Raw genomic sequence first — 14,712 nt, 5'->3', positions numbered from 1 at the left:
TTATTTCTCACAGGGGTGAGAAAAAGGTCATCTGCAACAAATTTGTACAGACAGTAAGTAATCACACATTTCTGTGATGCAGTAGAACTATGTTCAAGCTCTCTTTTGAGTTATTTACCAAAATACAAACAACAGTCAATTTAAAAGTACATTTAAAACCAATCTCATTGTGTTTCAGAGTGCTTTGACTTGTTTGCTATGGCCAGCAGAACACGCTATCGTTTTTGGATTAGCAGAGGGAAAGGTAAGTAATTTACACAATCAATATTTTTTTACTGCCAGTATTTTCAATAACAGGAAGTACTATGAGTTTTCAGAACATTCTGTTGGATCTTGATATGTTTTGTTTGCTTCCTCCCAGGTTCGCCTTGCCAACACAAAAACAAACAAGTCATCTACGGTCTACGGAACAGATTCCTATGTTGTCTCATTGACATCAAAGTATGTGCCTTTCTTTTTCTTTCTTCAAACCCTCTCATTCAAAGTTATAGTCTGATGTTGTAGCTCTAATGCTGTACTCCTCTCTGTGTGCCAGTGTTTCTGGGAAGGGCATGCTCTCAGGCCACGCAGACGGGACTGTTGTAAGATATTTCTTTGATGACGAAGGCTCAGGAGAATCTCAGGTACTGTACCCAATACTGACATTAAATCATCTCAATGTGTCCCCCAAGGAGTACTATTTTCTCATAGTACTCCTTGGGTCAAACCTTTTGCTCTCACATTTCACTGTTAAAAAAAAATCTTATCAGGTAGATGTGCATTGATGCATGTCTCTCCAATCTTTTTGCAGGGCAAATTGTTGACCCACCCTTGCCCACCATATGCCCTGGCATGGGGCACCAATAGCATCATCGTGGCTGGATGTGACAAGAAGATAGTGGCCTATGGCAGGGAGGGTCACATCCAGCAGACTTTTGACTACAGCCGAGACCGCTCGGAGAAAGAGTTCACTGTGGCCGCCACCAGTCCCAGTGGACAGTCTGTGGTCATCGGCAGCTATGACCGGTCAGTCTTCATTTTGATACATCAGTATACAAGTAATAAGCATGATATTACAAACTTATCTTACATTGCTTGGAAGCAGGAAGTTCTGAGTGATAAGCTGTTTTGTTCAAATTATGTAATTTCAGATTGAGAGTCTTCAACTGGGGTCCTCGGAAAGGTGCATGGGACGAAGCATCCCCTAAAGAGATTCCCAACCTGTACACCATCACTGCCTTGGCCTGGAAGAAGGATGGCTCACGCCTCTGTGCAGTGAGTAGCCATACATGAACGAACACACCTGTTCCCAACAGTAATGAAATACTTGATTAGCTCCCAGTACTGTAGAAAGTAGACTACACGTTGCCTTTCACAGCTTTTTGCAATTCTAACTTTTGTGGCAGCTTCACATGTTTTTGTCAATCCCTGTGTTCAGGGTACACTGTGTGGGGGAGTGGAACAGTTTGACTGCTGCCTAAGGAGGAGCATCTACAAGAACAAATTTGAGATGACTTATGTGGGACTGAGTCAGGTACGTTGTGGTATTCACCGCCTTCAGTTCAGAACGATAGCGGGCCACTGCAGTTAATCTGACAGGGAAAGATCAACTTGAGTCCTTGAGTTGTGGCTCAGAGACATGGCTGTATTGAGCTTCACTTATCATCACAACACCCTCCCAACAGTTCTTTGTCACTTATTTCCTTGCGGGTTGGAGGCTCTGACTAACTAACTGAACAATGTGTCTCCAGGTGATTGTAAAGAACCTGTCTACAGGGATGCGGGTGGTGCTGAAGTCCCACTACGGCTATGAGATAGACGAGGTGAAGATCATGGGGAAGGACCGCTATCTGGTGGGCCACACTTCTGATACCCTGCTGCTGGGAGACCTGACCTCCAACAAGCTCAGTGAGGTATGATGGTCTGGCCATTCACTAATCCTTTACTCTGCTAGTTATGGAGTAATTACCTCTACCTGCTCATGTGTGTGGTATACAGACTCCAATTTGAAGTGAGCCGTTGGAAGAATCAAGACACTAAGTGCAAGAGATGTTTTTTTTATGGGCCACCATCCCTTCCTCTGTGCGAATATTCTTGCATATTTGTGGCACAGTGAGAAACAAATTGCTATATTAGAAGTTCCAAGGACTTGTTTTAAAAGTTCAAGGGCTGTCACGGTTCGGTGTGCTAATCCCTGTTTAACTGAGAGTTTTCAAAGAGCCTTCACTGGAGCTGGAGTGCTGCTGTCGAAAAATGACAGACATACGCAATAACAGGCTGCAGTATATATGTGTGTGTGTAATGTAGTGTAAAGCAGGAAGTGACGCCCACCGCGCTTCGCCCCGGGTAAACAAAGACCCCTCTGCCGTTCTTTTTTCAGGTTGCATGGCAAGGCTCCGGGGGGAATGAAAAATTCTTCTTTGAAAATGAAACGGTACGATTCCATTCTTCTGTCCCTGTTTAGCTTTGGCTGCAGTTTATGTGCTGTAGTGAGGAGTTTTCAGGTCCTGCAATCCCAATTTATGAATGATAAAATACACGTCATGTCCCTGTCATTGCTTCTTGAACGTAGGAATTGTGAATGTTCTCCTAATGGTAGGGAGTCAGCTGCTGACTGTGATGTGTTGTATCAGGTGTGTATGATTTTCAACGCTGGGGAGCTGACGCTGGTGGAGTACGGCAGCAACGACATCCTGGGATCAGTGAGAACGGAGTTCATGAACCCACATCTAATCAGGTTGGCTTTCACTCATTCTCCTAATGCATATATTTATACCATATTATATTATAGAAAGCAGTTGCGTTTTCTAACGTCACCGAGACATTTCTGTTTGTCTTCTACTCGTACATGAAGAATGGTCACTAGGTGGTAGTGTTGAGCTTTGTTTGTACATGACAGTCAGGCATACTTTGAATGCGTGAGAAGGGTAAGCGTTTTGCAAGCAGCTGTCAAGTCAGTTTTCAGTGCACAAAGTTAGTCATTACAAATCCATCCTAATGTATTCAGGGTGTCAAGATTGTCAGATTGGAGATATTTCTGTGCTAATGTTTGGATGTTCAGTTTTAACATTCCCCCTCTGCTTACGTATATGTCTACCCCACACTGTGTCTGCATCTCTAGTGTTCGTCTTAATGAGAGGAAACAGAGGGGGGTTGAAGGCAACAAAAAGTTAGCTTACCTGATTGACATCAAGACCATTGCCATTGGTAAGTGTGTGTGTGTGTGTCAGGAATATGTATGATGCAGAGTGTATGCTCCTTGAGATGGTGAACCGAGAACACGAAGACATGATTTCTGTGCTGCAGAAGGGTTGTCTTCTGGTCAAAGTCAAGCCAAGGTTATGACTCTGGTGCTTGTTGACTACAGCTTTTATTCTCAGACCTTTACTTTTTCCAGAAAGGTAAAATCGTGTCATGTGTTTTTATCTAGGCTATTACTATCTAGTGAAGGGATTTGCATCCAAAGTGACCGTGTGAAGTAATTGCTAAATATTTTAACTAAAAGTGTCAGTCACCTTCACTCCAAGGCCAAGTTCCAGCCCAGCCCTCCCATCCATTCTTATTTGCAGATAAAGAGAGTCTAACACACAAAGACGCTGACCTGCCCTTTTTGTGATGGATGATACCTATTCATGTAAAGGCAGGCAGGCGCTGCTCCGAGCGACTTGGTCCCCACGTTGCTAGGTATTGATTAGGTGAACGACTGTTTGATTTTAGCGGGCCCACACCGTCCCTCTCTTACCCCACTCCTCCCCTCTCTCCCCTGGGGCAGCCTGAGACGCTAGCGCCTGTGAGGGCCGGTAAAGAATGATGCTGAGACAAACAGGCATATGCCGCTTCCAGATAACGGGCCTTTCAATTAGGCGCTGACCCCATGGTGGGCGGGGTGGTGGGTGGCGGTGTGGAGTCTAAAGCACGGCCCAAGCCCAGACCCCGCCACAGTGCAGGGCTGAGCTGAGCGCCATCTGCCCAAGCCCTGTCCACTTCCTGTGCTAATTAAGTCCGGGCATGTCTTTCTGTCACCGCCAAACAGTTTTTTTGTTCAGGTGGTGAAAATGAGAAACAACCTCCATCCAATTTATTTCTCCCCTTTGAATGACAGTTTCTTTTTCTTTTTTTTGTGTTGCTTCTCCCCTCCCTCCCTCTTTTCTTTCCTTCCCTCCCTCGCTCTGAAAGTGTAAATTGGAAAATGATTTTTTAGCTTCTCAGAAGCTTGACTACAGAATAAAAGGAGTAGCAAAGCCAGGCCTCTCTGTCACATGATTCATTAGAGAATCATAGATGTTTGTCAGAGTGAATGTATACTACTGTGAACGTTGACATATTCATATTGCGTCATGGCTTTGTTCTGTAGGCCCCTCACTTACAACATACCGTTTTATCTCTTGCCTAGCAGATATATAGATATATAATGTGGCTTTAAACACGATACACCACCTACCCTCTTAGTACAAACTCTGGAGTTGAGAATGTTTTCCTTCTCTGTCTCTCGATGCCACCAGTCATTGATTGCTGCTATGACCTAGAGGCACGGCTCAGGTAATCTCTCTCCCTCCCACTCACAGTGGATCTGGCCGGCGGATACAACCTGGGAACCATCAACCACGACTCCAAGATTGACTGGCTGGAGCTCAATGAGACGGGGCGCAAGCTACTCTTCAGGGACAAGAAACTACGGGTGAGGCAGCAGCTTAAAGTAACTGGGCTGCCTAGAGCTATGCCTGTTTGATGTGCTCGCCCTGGGCAAAGGATGCCAAGCATTTTAATTGGGAATCCCTTTGGGAGCTTTTGACTGAAAAGTGACTCATTGTACTCAGATGTTTCGCTATGGTTTAGAATTTGTTGTTGAGGACCCAGTAGAGCTGAAATTCTAGTTTTGAAAGGTGCATTACTGCTTGGATTTGAGTTTATTTGAGTAACAGACCGGCTTCATGTGATTCCTTGCATCACTGCCTAATCCTCTAACTCTTCTCCTCTCTCTCTCCCTCTCTCCTTCAGCTCCACCTGTATGACATAGAGAGCAGTGTTAAGACCACAGTGTTGAGCTTCTGCTCCTACGTGCAGTGGGTTCCCGGCAGTGACGTGGTGGTGAGCCAGAACAGAGGCAACCTGTGTGTGTGGTACAACATCGACAGCCCAGAGAGAGCCACCATGTTCCCCCTCAGGGTGAGGGCAAGGGCGGGGGGAGAGGGTCCGGCCAGCTCGTATGCTACTGGCAGGGCTAACGTTAGTCACCGTGTGGCTGAACTACTGATTTGACTACTTTCTGTTTATAGACCTTGAAGTTTAATACCCAATGTGACCGACTGTGTGCAGCTCTTCTTTTTCACACCCCACACCACAGCCCATGCCTGTGTTCTTATTGTCCTCCTCTGTCTTGATGAACCTTTAAGCCTCTGAGTGCAGTGAAAGGCACACAGTGTAATTATCTCCTAGCAGGTAGAACTATAAGGGCTGAGAAGAGGGCTGATTTGGCCTCTCTGTTTTCCACAGGGGGATGTAGTGGATCTGGAGAGGTCCAATGGTAAGACAGAGGTGATCGTGACCGAGGGGGTCAACACTGTGTCCTACACCTTGGACGAGGGCCTTATCGAGTTTGGAACAGCTATTGACGATGGCGACTATTATAGGTTAGTATCTACCTTGTAAGAATGCAGTGGGTCTTTCGGAATGCACAAAAGTGGCAGCTTACAATATATTACGATTCTAGTTGCTGATTTGGTTTTGGTAAGATCTCTAGTTGTGCAACATCCAGGGTGGAATGAATGTGGGTTTAGAATGCAACTATTGTGGTCCGCATTCCACACTCAATGCTGTGTCGCCTATTTGAAGTGCATGTAGTTTATTTTGACAACTGCCACGTTTTTCTTCAAAAGGGGCTTAGGTGGGGGGGGGGGGTCGTGGCAATGGGTGCTGTCGGCCCCTTTCTGGGCGGCTGAATTTTGTAGAAAATTTTACAAGCCACCATCTTGGCACTGTAGAGAAATGTGTGCATTTAAGACCATTTCATACAATGAATTCTATTTATTTGGTCATGGCTAATACTGTGTTATTTTGCTCAAACATACTCACAAAATAAATACTGCTATATTCATTGTTTTGGGAATCTTAAATTCTCCCTGACTATGTAGATTTTATTTTGGTGATTGTTAGTTCTCAAAGATTATATTATTCAAATATATATATTTATATATATATATATATATATATATATATATATAGGTCCATTATCTTTTCTACATACTTTGTATATGTACATATTTAGTTGTTTAAGTTTACACTGAAACATTTTTCCGTCCCGAAAATTCATTTGTTCACTGTTTGGACTTAGGAGGACCAAAAAAATGCGGAAAAATCCCTGTGTTCAAACTGTCACCCTATAGCTGCAAAAAAGAGGGTTGTTTTTCTGTTGAATCTGTTTTTTCTAGTTACACTTTGTTGCTCTCTCCTGCTGTGAGTTGTCCCTGTGGATGGTCCTGCTGTGTGTGACTCACGTGTGTGTGTGTGTGTGTGTGTTCCCTCAGAGCCACAGCTTTCCTGGAGACTCTGGAGATGTCCTCGGAGACGGAAGCCATGTGGAAAACTCTGAGCAAACTGTCTCTGGAGGCCCGCCAGCTCCACATCGCAGAGAGGTCAGCACAGCGGGGGACCACACGCAGACTGCGTCACTCATGCCACAACATACACACACTCCACTCATGTCGTCGTGCGTGTCCCTAGGGGGCTCGGTAAAACCTAAACAACAGCACTGTTAGGCTTATCTTCTAATACAATCCTTTCTCTCGCTCTCTCTCCGTTTTAACTTGTGAAAAGTGACTCGCCTCCCGTGAAGGCGTTTAGCCTGGAGCAGCCCCCTCTCTCCTCAGTGTTTTTATCTGAGCAATGCGTACGTGACTGGGGGGGGGAGAAATAGTACAGCGCTAAGCAGTTCACCCAGAACTGAGAGTACTCTGTGTCACGTTGAAAGATGTGTCCCTGGCTAGAAAAAGCTATCTCTCTCAATATGACTCACTTAACTTACTCTGGTGGTGCTTACTTAAGCTTTTGAGATTTTTTTGCGGGGTGAAAGTTAGATTTGACTGTAGCATGGCATCAATAATGCAGCGGCCGTTCCTTATGTATGGGGGTTGATTTGCATAAATCATGCAGAGGGGGGAAAAAAGGGTTTTGTCTGGAGAGGAGAATGTAAATGAAGGAGGGTAGGTAGCTAAAAAGAGATGCTCCTCTTTTGATTGCGAACGCAGCTTATTAGCGTGATGCAACTTCCCTGAAAGAGCTGGTGATACAGGCGGCCTAAGTTAGAAAGCCATTGAAATGTTCACCCCGGCACTGTAGCATGGCTGAAGGCTGTTGATAGAACACCCTTGGTATTTGTTTTAGAGGTTATGTCAGAGTTTTTGTCTGTACACATTTGTTTTTGTTGCACCCTCAGTGTGCCTTAAGTTGTTTTGTGTGTTTTTTTAGGTGTTTTGCTGCCTTGGGAGATGTCTCCAAAGCTCGCTTTCTGAACCAGACTAACAGGATCGCTGACCAAGTCTCAAAGGAATACGTACGTACTGTAGTGTGTTGGTCTCTCGTGCATCGCCGGTCCCCATTTCCCTTCATAACTGGCAGTAGATATACTGAGTAGTGTTTTAGGCTCTAGTTTGGGTCCATAGTCATCCAGGCCCTGAGTTGGAGGCAATCCAATCCAGGTGTCCCATCTGGGGCCACGGGGCTCAGCCCTGGGTGTCTGTTGGGGCCCCTGTGGGTCTCTCTGCACCCTGGAGCATGGGCACATTGGCACCCCTGCCAGCACAGCTGCTCCCTGACTGGCCAGGCCAGTCAATCCATCCATTACATCCCTCTGCTCCACTGGGCTATTAAACTCCATTAATGCTAATCACACACATGCATGCCCACACACGCACCCCCAGCACCTGTTTACCATTGTTGAATGCAGGGCGGCCTGCCCCAGTCTGATAGAAAGGACATGCCATTCCCTTTAGCCTTTCAGATACATGTTGAAGTTGGTCTTATGTGACACTTGCCTTGTCTAATCTCCAGGGTGGTGATGGTACCGAGTTCTACCAAGTCAAAGCACGCCTCGCCATGCTGGACAAGAACTACAAACTGGCTGAGATGTACTATATGGAGCAGGTAGGAGGGTGTAACTTGAATGGCGGAATGTCTGTCTAACACTATACAACTCAGTGAAGCATTTGGTCTGTAGGGAAGGCATGAAGAGCCTCCCCAGTCTCACCGGGATGTGTGTCGCTGTGTTGTGTGACCGCTCTGTAGAATGCCATTGATGAAGTGATGGAGATGTATCAGGAGCTTCACATGTGGGACGACTGCATCGCTGTGGCCGAGTCCAAGGTAAACGAACACTGAGAGACTGTACTACCCGCACATGACGTTGTTATTTTATCAGCTATCTGCAACAAAACAAACTAATACCAGGGATTTTCCCCCATGAAACTGTGCAACATAGCCCTTATTGAAGGAGTGTCTTCCCAGGGCCACCCAGAGCTGGACAACCTGCGTCACAGCTACTACCAGTGGCTGATGGAGACCAACCAGGATGAGAAGGCCGGCGAGGTCAAGGAGGGGGAGGAGGACTTCACGGGCGCCGTCAGCCTCTACCTCAAAGCGGGCCTACCGGCCAAGGCCGCCCGATTGGCTATGAGCCGCGAGGAGCTGGTCACCAACTCTGACGTCATCAACAGGATCGCGGCTGCCCTCATCAAGGGAGAGTTCTATGAGAGGGTGGGTGTCATGACCGCTGCAAAATCACACCGCGAACTCGGCGGCTGTCGTTCCACTAGGCTTCTTCAAGACGAGTATCGCTTGTTTTCCAGCGACAGATTAAAAGTCTTAATGGAATTAGGTGAAAGGTTGCTTAGATCCCGTCTCATGCGCTCCTGATGGAGAGGCTCTGAGTGACTCGGCTTGATTGTCTCACAATGTGATTTGTGTGTGATAGAGAAGTTGGTTTGTCTCTGGTAAGGCAGGTGAAGTTGGTTTGTCTCTGGTAAGGCAGGTGAAGTTGGTTTGTCTCTGGTAAGGCAGGTGAAGTTGGTTTGTCTCTGGTAAGGCAGGTGAAGTTGGTTTGTCTCTGGTAAGGCAGGTGAAGTTGGTTTGTCTCTGGTAAGGCAGGTGAAGTTGGTTTGTCTCTGGTAAGGCAGGTGAAGTTGGTTTGTCTCTGGTAAGGCAGGTGAAGTTGGTTTATCTCTGGTAAGGCAGGTGAAGTTGGTTTGTCTCTGGTAAGGCAGGTGAAGTTGGTTTGTCTCTGGTAAGGCAGGTGACGTTGGTTTGTCTCTGGTAAGGCAGGTGAAGTTGGTTTGTCTCTGGTAAGGCAGGTGAAGTTGGTTTGTCTCTGGTAAGACAGGTGAAGTTGGTTTGTCTCTGGTAAGGCAGGTGAAGTTGGTTTGTCTCTGGTAAGGCAGGTGAAGTTGGTGCAGAGAAAGACAGATGTGTTCTAGCTCAATGTCTCTGTGTACAGCCTGAACCTTTGTTTCCTGCCTGTGTCTCTGTGGTGGATGACTCTCCTCTCCTCAGAACCGATGTCTGGGAAAGTATATGTCTGTCTTAATAAAGGATGTGTCTGGGAGGATGTTAGTCGGCCTTCTGTTTCTTTCTGTTTTTCTCTCTATCTGCACTTTTTCTCTTGCTCTCTCTCTGAATGTCTCTCTTTCTCTCTCTCTCTCTCTCTCTCTCTCTCTCTCTCTCTCTTTCTCTTTCTCTCTCTCTCTCTCTCTCTCTCTCTCGCTGTTTCTTTCTCTTTCTGTTCTTGAACCATCTGGTTATGGACCAGAGGTGCTGTAAGTGACTTAATGAGAGGGAGGAAGTTGAGTAACTTAGTAACTTTCCTCTCTCCCATGATCAGGCAGGAGATCTGTTTGAGAAGATCAGGAACAACCAGAGGGCTCTGGACTGCTACCGCAAGGGCCACGCCTTCAGGAAAGGTAGGCCTGACACAGCACTGAGGGTGAATATAACAATGAATATCACCCATGTGTAGTGGTTAGGACGAGACCATGCATGCAGCATGTATTAGTTATTTAGTTCAGCCCAGTCATTATGTTGTTGACTGAGTTTGATATGAGTTTGGAGAATGAATTGTAAACTGCATTGACGTGAATGTAACTGTGACGTCTTTCCCCGAGCGTAGCTGTTGAGCTGGCTCGTGTTGCCTTCCCGGCTGACGTGGTGAAACTGGAGGAGGCCTGGGGAGACTACCTGGTCCAGCAGAAACAACTGGACGCCGCCATCAACCACTATATAGAGGCTGGGTGAGTCAGCTCTGCTGTCTGCCCATCACTTACTGCAAGCAGGGAGGGAGGAAGAGAGGTGTAGAGGGAGTGATAGAGTGACGGATAGAGATGAAAGGAGTGGGAGGCAGGAGGAGGTGGTGCGAGGGGTTTGTTTATAGTGAAGTGAATGATTCATTTCCTGTGTAATCAAATGGAGGTGTTGTTCATTAGGCAGCGCAGGGCTCCAGTCCCGAGGGCAGGCTGCTTTAGATAGCACACTGGATGCTCATTGAATGGCTGGCCCTCTGGTAATACTGTGGGGGTCTGACTGACTGGCATAATGGGCCTCGCTAAAGCTCCATCCCCTACTAATCACTTACTGCTGGGAATCAACACAGGAATTAACTGAAGAAATAATCAATAAAAGTGGTTTGACAGGATTGTAACATTGAGTCTTAATTGCCATTCTAGTGTTAATTGCTCCCTGGTTGGGCTGGACATAGCTTATTAGTTGTTCCAAGTGGATGAATAAAGTTGCTTAGTATTGTATTCTTTGATTAGTTTGATGTCCTTTGATGGTGCAAACGCCTCCTCTCGCCCTCTCCTCTACCCCCCTCCTCTTCTCCTCACTATCGTAGCTGTTCCTCGAAGGCCATCGAGGCTGCCATAGGGGCTCGCCAGTGGAAGAAGGCGGTCCATATCCTGGAGTTACAGGAAGACCGGTCAGGAGGGAAGTACTACCTGAAGATAGCCCAGTACTACGCCTCCATCCAGGAGTACGAGGTAAGGGGAGGGGGGGAAGGAGAGAAACGCAGCCTCATTCCGACTGTTCCGATGAGTCAGGGGCCTTGCAACATGGCAGCTGGCGATGCCTGCTTATTCCAGACCTGACTCCCTGCTGCCTCTGTGCTGCATGTTTGCATAATTTAATTAAAGTATTGATGCATTACTTACTTTGAGAGCTGGAATCCACAGAAAGGAATGTACAGTATGTCTCTCTCTCTCTCTCTCTCTCTCTCTCTCTCTCTCTCTCTCTCTCTGTGCGAACCCAGGTTGCAGAGCCCCTGTTTGTGAAGGGAGACCACATCAAAGATGCCATCGATATGTACACGGTGGCTGGGAGGTGGGAGCAGGCTCATAAGGTATGCATCCTCATCAATGTCCCGTCTTATCTGGCTCGCCCAGCTTAAAGTGGCAGGCAGTTGATTGTAACAGGATACACTTCTGTGCTTTCTATGTTTAGTTGTGACAGGCCTGTGTGTTCTTTTAAAGTGGGATGATATGCACAGTGAATTGGAATGACAATCACAGTGAGTTAAAGTGACGCTTGGTACGGTGTCCATGCACGCTCACACACATTGTGTCCTAGCTGGCAGCGAAATGTATGACCCCAGAGGACGTGTCGACTCTGTACGTCAGCCGAGCCCAGGACCTGGAGGGAGAGGGGAAATACAAGGAGGCAGAAAGGTAACCTCTCTCTTTCTTTCTGCCTCATCTCTTCCTCCCCACTCCCTCTCTCTTCCTCCCCACTCTTCTTTTCCTCTCTCTCTCTCCATTCTTTATCATTCATTACCCTCCTCTGTTTTCAACCCGTATCGACCAAAACCCTGCTGCCAAATTAATTATGGATTTTATCACGGGCAAGTTTGCTGACATTGGGCTACAGGGGCCTGATTTAACAGTCACTTTATCCAGAAAATTGTCTGTTGCAGTTCAGGTCAAGGTTCTACTGCAACAAATTGACAAACAAAAGTGTTCAATTGCTGTGCATTGATAGCAAATTGGACTTTAATAAGGTGCCCTGGATGCATTGTGTCTGAAACATAATCATTACACCTAACTGAACAACCCCTCTCGCCCTCTAAAGGAGCCTGTGCCTTTCCATATTAGACAGAGTCCTCTCCTTCACACGCTGCCAGCCTGCCACAAAGGCAGTGTGTCACCACGTGCCCCCAACTCTGTGTCATCCCAATACTTGTCTTTCTTATTGATCTCTACTGTGACAAATGTGGAGCAGGATTCATCATCAAAGGGCAACTTCATTTTGTGATGAAGTTATATTTTCTGCTCATGCTTAATTTGTGGTTAATGTAATTAGAGATTAAGAATTACTAAATTTTAGTGCATAGAAATGCAATCAACTGTGTGTGTGTGACTGGAATATTCGCAGGCTGTTTGCGACAGTGGAGGAGCCGGACCTGGCCATCACCATGTATAAGAAGAACAAGATGTTTGACGATGTGATTCGACTGGTGGCCAAGCATCACCCAGACCTGCTGTCTGAGACTCACCTGCACCTGGCCAAGGTCGGAAAGAAAAAACATAAATATCATATGGGTATCATTTTGAAATAAATCTTATGAGAGGGACTCAAGGTGATTTAGATTAGCCGGGATAATTAGTTGGTCGGGTTACTGAGTCTGCGTTATCTAATATTTATTCCAGGAGTTGGAGACCGAGTCCAGGTTTTCAGAAGCGGAGTACCACTATATGGAGGGCCAGGAGTGGAAGGGTGCAGTCAACATGTACCGTGTCAACAACATGTGGGAGGAGGCCTACAGGGTACGTGTCCACGTTAGAGCCTGACCGATAGGTTTTTTTTGTTTATGTGTAACGATATATCGGTCGGACTCTAGCCCACATCACAAGTTGACTTTCGTCTCTCGCTGAGAGTCCCTGAGATAGTGAGTGTCTGTGAACAGCAGGACAGTGTGACAGTGTGATTATGACGCCCCTGGCTTGGCCTGTAATGCTGTATCGAGGACAGTGGTCTGTGCTAACACAGCAGCACGGGATGGACGTGTTACACTGCAAGACCTCTCACTGGTTACAGGCCTCCTAACACTCTCTGTAAAAACATCATCACCTGGCTGCAACTCTGCTACTTCAGCTTCCTCCTTTCTGGCCCTCCACTATACTATAGAGGCACATACACCGAGTATACAAAACCTTAGGAACAGCTTCCTAATATTGAGTTGAACCCTTTTTCCCCTCAGAACAGCCTCAATTCGTGTGGGCATGGACTCGACAAGGTGTTGAAAGCGTTCCACGGGGATGCTGGCCCATGCTGACTCCAATGCTTTCAACAGTTGTGTCAAGTTGGCTGGAAGTCCTTTGGGTGGTGGACCGTTCTTGATAAACACAGGAAACTGTTGAACGCAAAAAACCCAACAGCGTTGTAGTCCTTGACACACTCAAACCGGTGCGCCAGGCACCTACTAACATACCCTGTTCAAAGGCACTTCAATATTTGGTCTTGCCTATTCACCCTCTGAATGGCACACATACACAATCCATGTTTCAATTGTCTCGAGGATTATAAATCCTTCATTAACCTGTCTCCTCCTCTTCATCAACACTGATTGAAGTGGACTTAACAAGTGACATCAATAAGGCATCATAGCTTTCACCTGGTCAGTCTATGTCATGGAAAGAGCAGGTGTTCCTAATGTTTTGTACACTCAGTGTAAACGCACACCCTCTTTAATTAACACTCAGTTGCACACACATTTATTATGCGCTTCACTACAAAAATGCCATTCATCTTGCTCTCTCTACAGAGATCTCCTCTCTCACAGTTTCTCTCTCCTTCACTCTGTCTCTCCCCTATTTGGCTCGCTCCCTGTTCTCAGCATGTGCAGTGAGAGACAGGTGAGGCGGTTGATGGTGGGAGCTTCGGGCGTATGAATCTGTTGTTCCTAATCCTCTTCCCCTCCTACGTGTGTGGCAGGTGGCGAAGAGCCATGGGGGAGCCAGTGCCCATAAGCAGGTGGCCTACCTGTGGGCCAAGAGTCTGGGAGGGGAGGCTGCTGTCAAACTGCTCAACAAGTTTGGTCTGCTGGAGACCGCCATCGACTTTGCAGCAGACAACTGGTGAGCAGATCAATGCACTGGACTGCACTTTACTGTGCTGTCTGGAACCCCATGCTCTTCAATATTGCTTTCATGTTTACGAGGTCATTAGGAATGTCCCTGTAGTCAAGTGTCCATCACTGGGAGGTACTTGAAGCATCTGATGTATTTGTTCTGTGATTGACTCAGAACGAAGCCTAAGCAATAGCCTAAAAAGTTCAGCAATACAGAATTTGAAAATGTCTTTATTTTCGCTTTTATTGTGGTGTTTTACTCATAGTCTGAAGCATTGAATACTAGGCATAAGCTGTTTAAGACCTTCCCCATTCGTTCCTAGGACTCAGTATTGATGAAGCTGCTGTAATTCTGTGACCTTGACTAGGGGACTGGTTTTGACCCTTCTCTTGTCTTCCTCTCAGCGCCTTTGACTTTGCCTTTGAGCTGGCTCGTCTCTCCACCAAGAACAAGATCCCTGAGATCCACCTGAAAAACGCCATGATGCTGGAGGATGAGGTACCATATATACACACACACACACACACACCACTTCCTACTTCTCCTCCCAATCCCAGTCACACACTCATTGTCATTCAAGGTTACTCTGCAGCTTGCATCGTCTCAAAGATTGAAAGATATTTACTCCGTT

At 46.6% G+C, this 14,712-nt stretch overlaps 1 protein-coding gene across 1 annotated transcript in view; it reads left to right on the top strand.

Moving 5' to 3' along the window:
- The window catches only part of ift172 (intraflagellar transport 172), a 28,691-nt gene that overhangs the window by 1,624 nt on the left and 12,355 nt on the right, over nucleotides 1-14,712 (top strand). Inside the window, exons 4-31 of the mRNA XM_029750575.1 lie at nucleotides 14-53; nucleotides 179-244; nucleotides 362-441; nucleotides 536-623; nucleotides 791-1,005; nucleotides 1,131-1,254; nucleotides 1,418-1,513; nucleotides 1,731-1,892; nucleotides 2,360-2,413; nucleotides 2,613-2,716; nucleotides 3,101-3,186; nucleotides 4,545-4,657; nucleotides 4,978-5,145; nucleotides 5,473-5,609; nucleotides 6,504-6,611; nucleotides 7,444-7,528; nucleotides 8,026-8,118; nucleotides 8,260-8,337; nucleotides 8,479-8,727; nucleotides 9,848-9,926; nucleotides 10,133-10,253; nucleotides 10,853-10,997; nucleotides 11,267-11,356; nucleotides 11,584-11,681; nucleotides 12,385-12,520; nucleotides 12,660-12,776; nucleotides 13,945-14,087; nucleotides 14,486-14,579. Of these exons, the coding sequence (XP_029606435.1) occupies nucleotides 14-53; nucleotides 179-244; nucleotides 362-441; nucleotides 536-623; nucleotides 791-1,005; nucleotides 1,131-1,254; nucleotides 1,418-1,513; nucleotides 1,731-1,892; nucleotides 2,360-2,413; nucleotides 2,613-2,716; nucleotides 3,101-3,186; nucleotides 4,545-4,657; nucleotides 4,978-5,145; nucleotides 5,473-5,609; nucleotides 6,504-6,611; nucleotides 7,444-7,528; nucleotides 8,026-8,118; nucleotides 8,260-8,337; nucleotides 8,479-8,727; nucleotides 9,848-9,926; nucleotides 10,133-10,253; nucleotides 10,853-10,997; nucleotides 11,267-11,356; nucleotides 11,584-11,681; nucleotides 12,385-12,520; nucleotides 12,660-12,776; nucleotides 13,945-14,087; nucleotides 14,486-14,579 (3,169 nt within the window). The remainder of the gene's footprint in view (nucleotides 1-13; nucleotides 54-178; nucleotides 245-361; nucleotides 442-535; nucleotides 624-790; nucleotides 1,006-1,130; nucleotides 1,255-1,417; nucleotides 1,514-1,730; nucleotides 1,893-2,359; nucleotides 2,414-2,612; nucleotides 2,717-3,100; nucleotides 3,187-4,544; nucleotides 4,658-4,977; nucleotides 5,146-5,472; nucleotides 5,610-6,503; nucleotides 6,612-7,443; nucleotides 7,529-8,025; nucleotides 8,119-8,259; nucleotides 8,338-8,478; nucleotides 8,728-9,847; nucleotides 9,927-10,132; nucleotides 10,254-10,852; nucleotides 10,998-11,266; nucleotides 11,357-11,583; nucleotides 11,682-12,384; nucleotides 12,521-12,659; nucleotides 12,777-13,944; nucleotides 14,088-14,485; nucleotides 14,580-14,712) is intronic.

Source organism: Salmo trutta, chromosome 1 (assembly GCF_901001165.1).
Source record: "Salmo trutta chromosome 1, fSalTru1.1, whole genome shotgun sequence".
NCBI lineage: Eukaryota > Metazoa > Chordata > Actinopteri > Salmoniformes > Salmonidae > Salmo > Salmo trutta.
The sequence above is the reverse complement of the archived record's forward strand: the minus strand, read 5'-3'. Positions and strand labels throughout refer to the sequence as shown.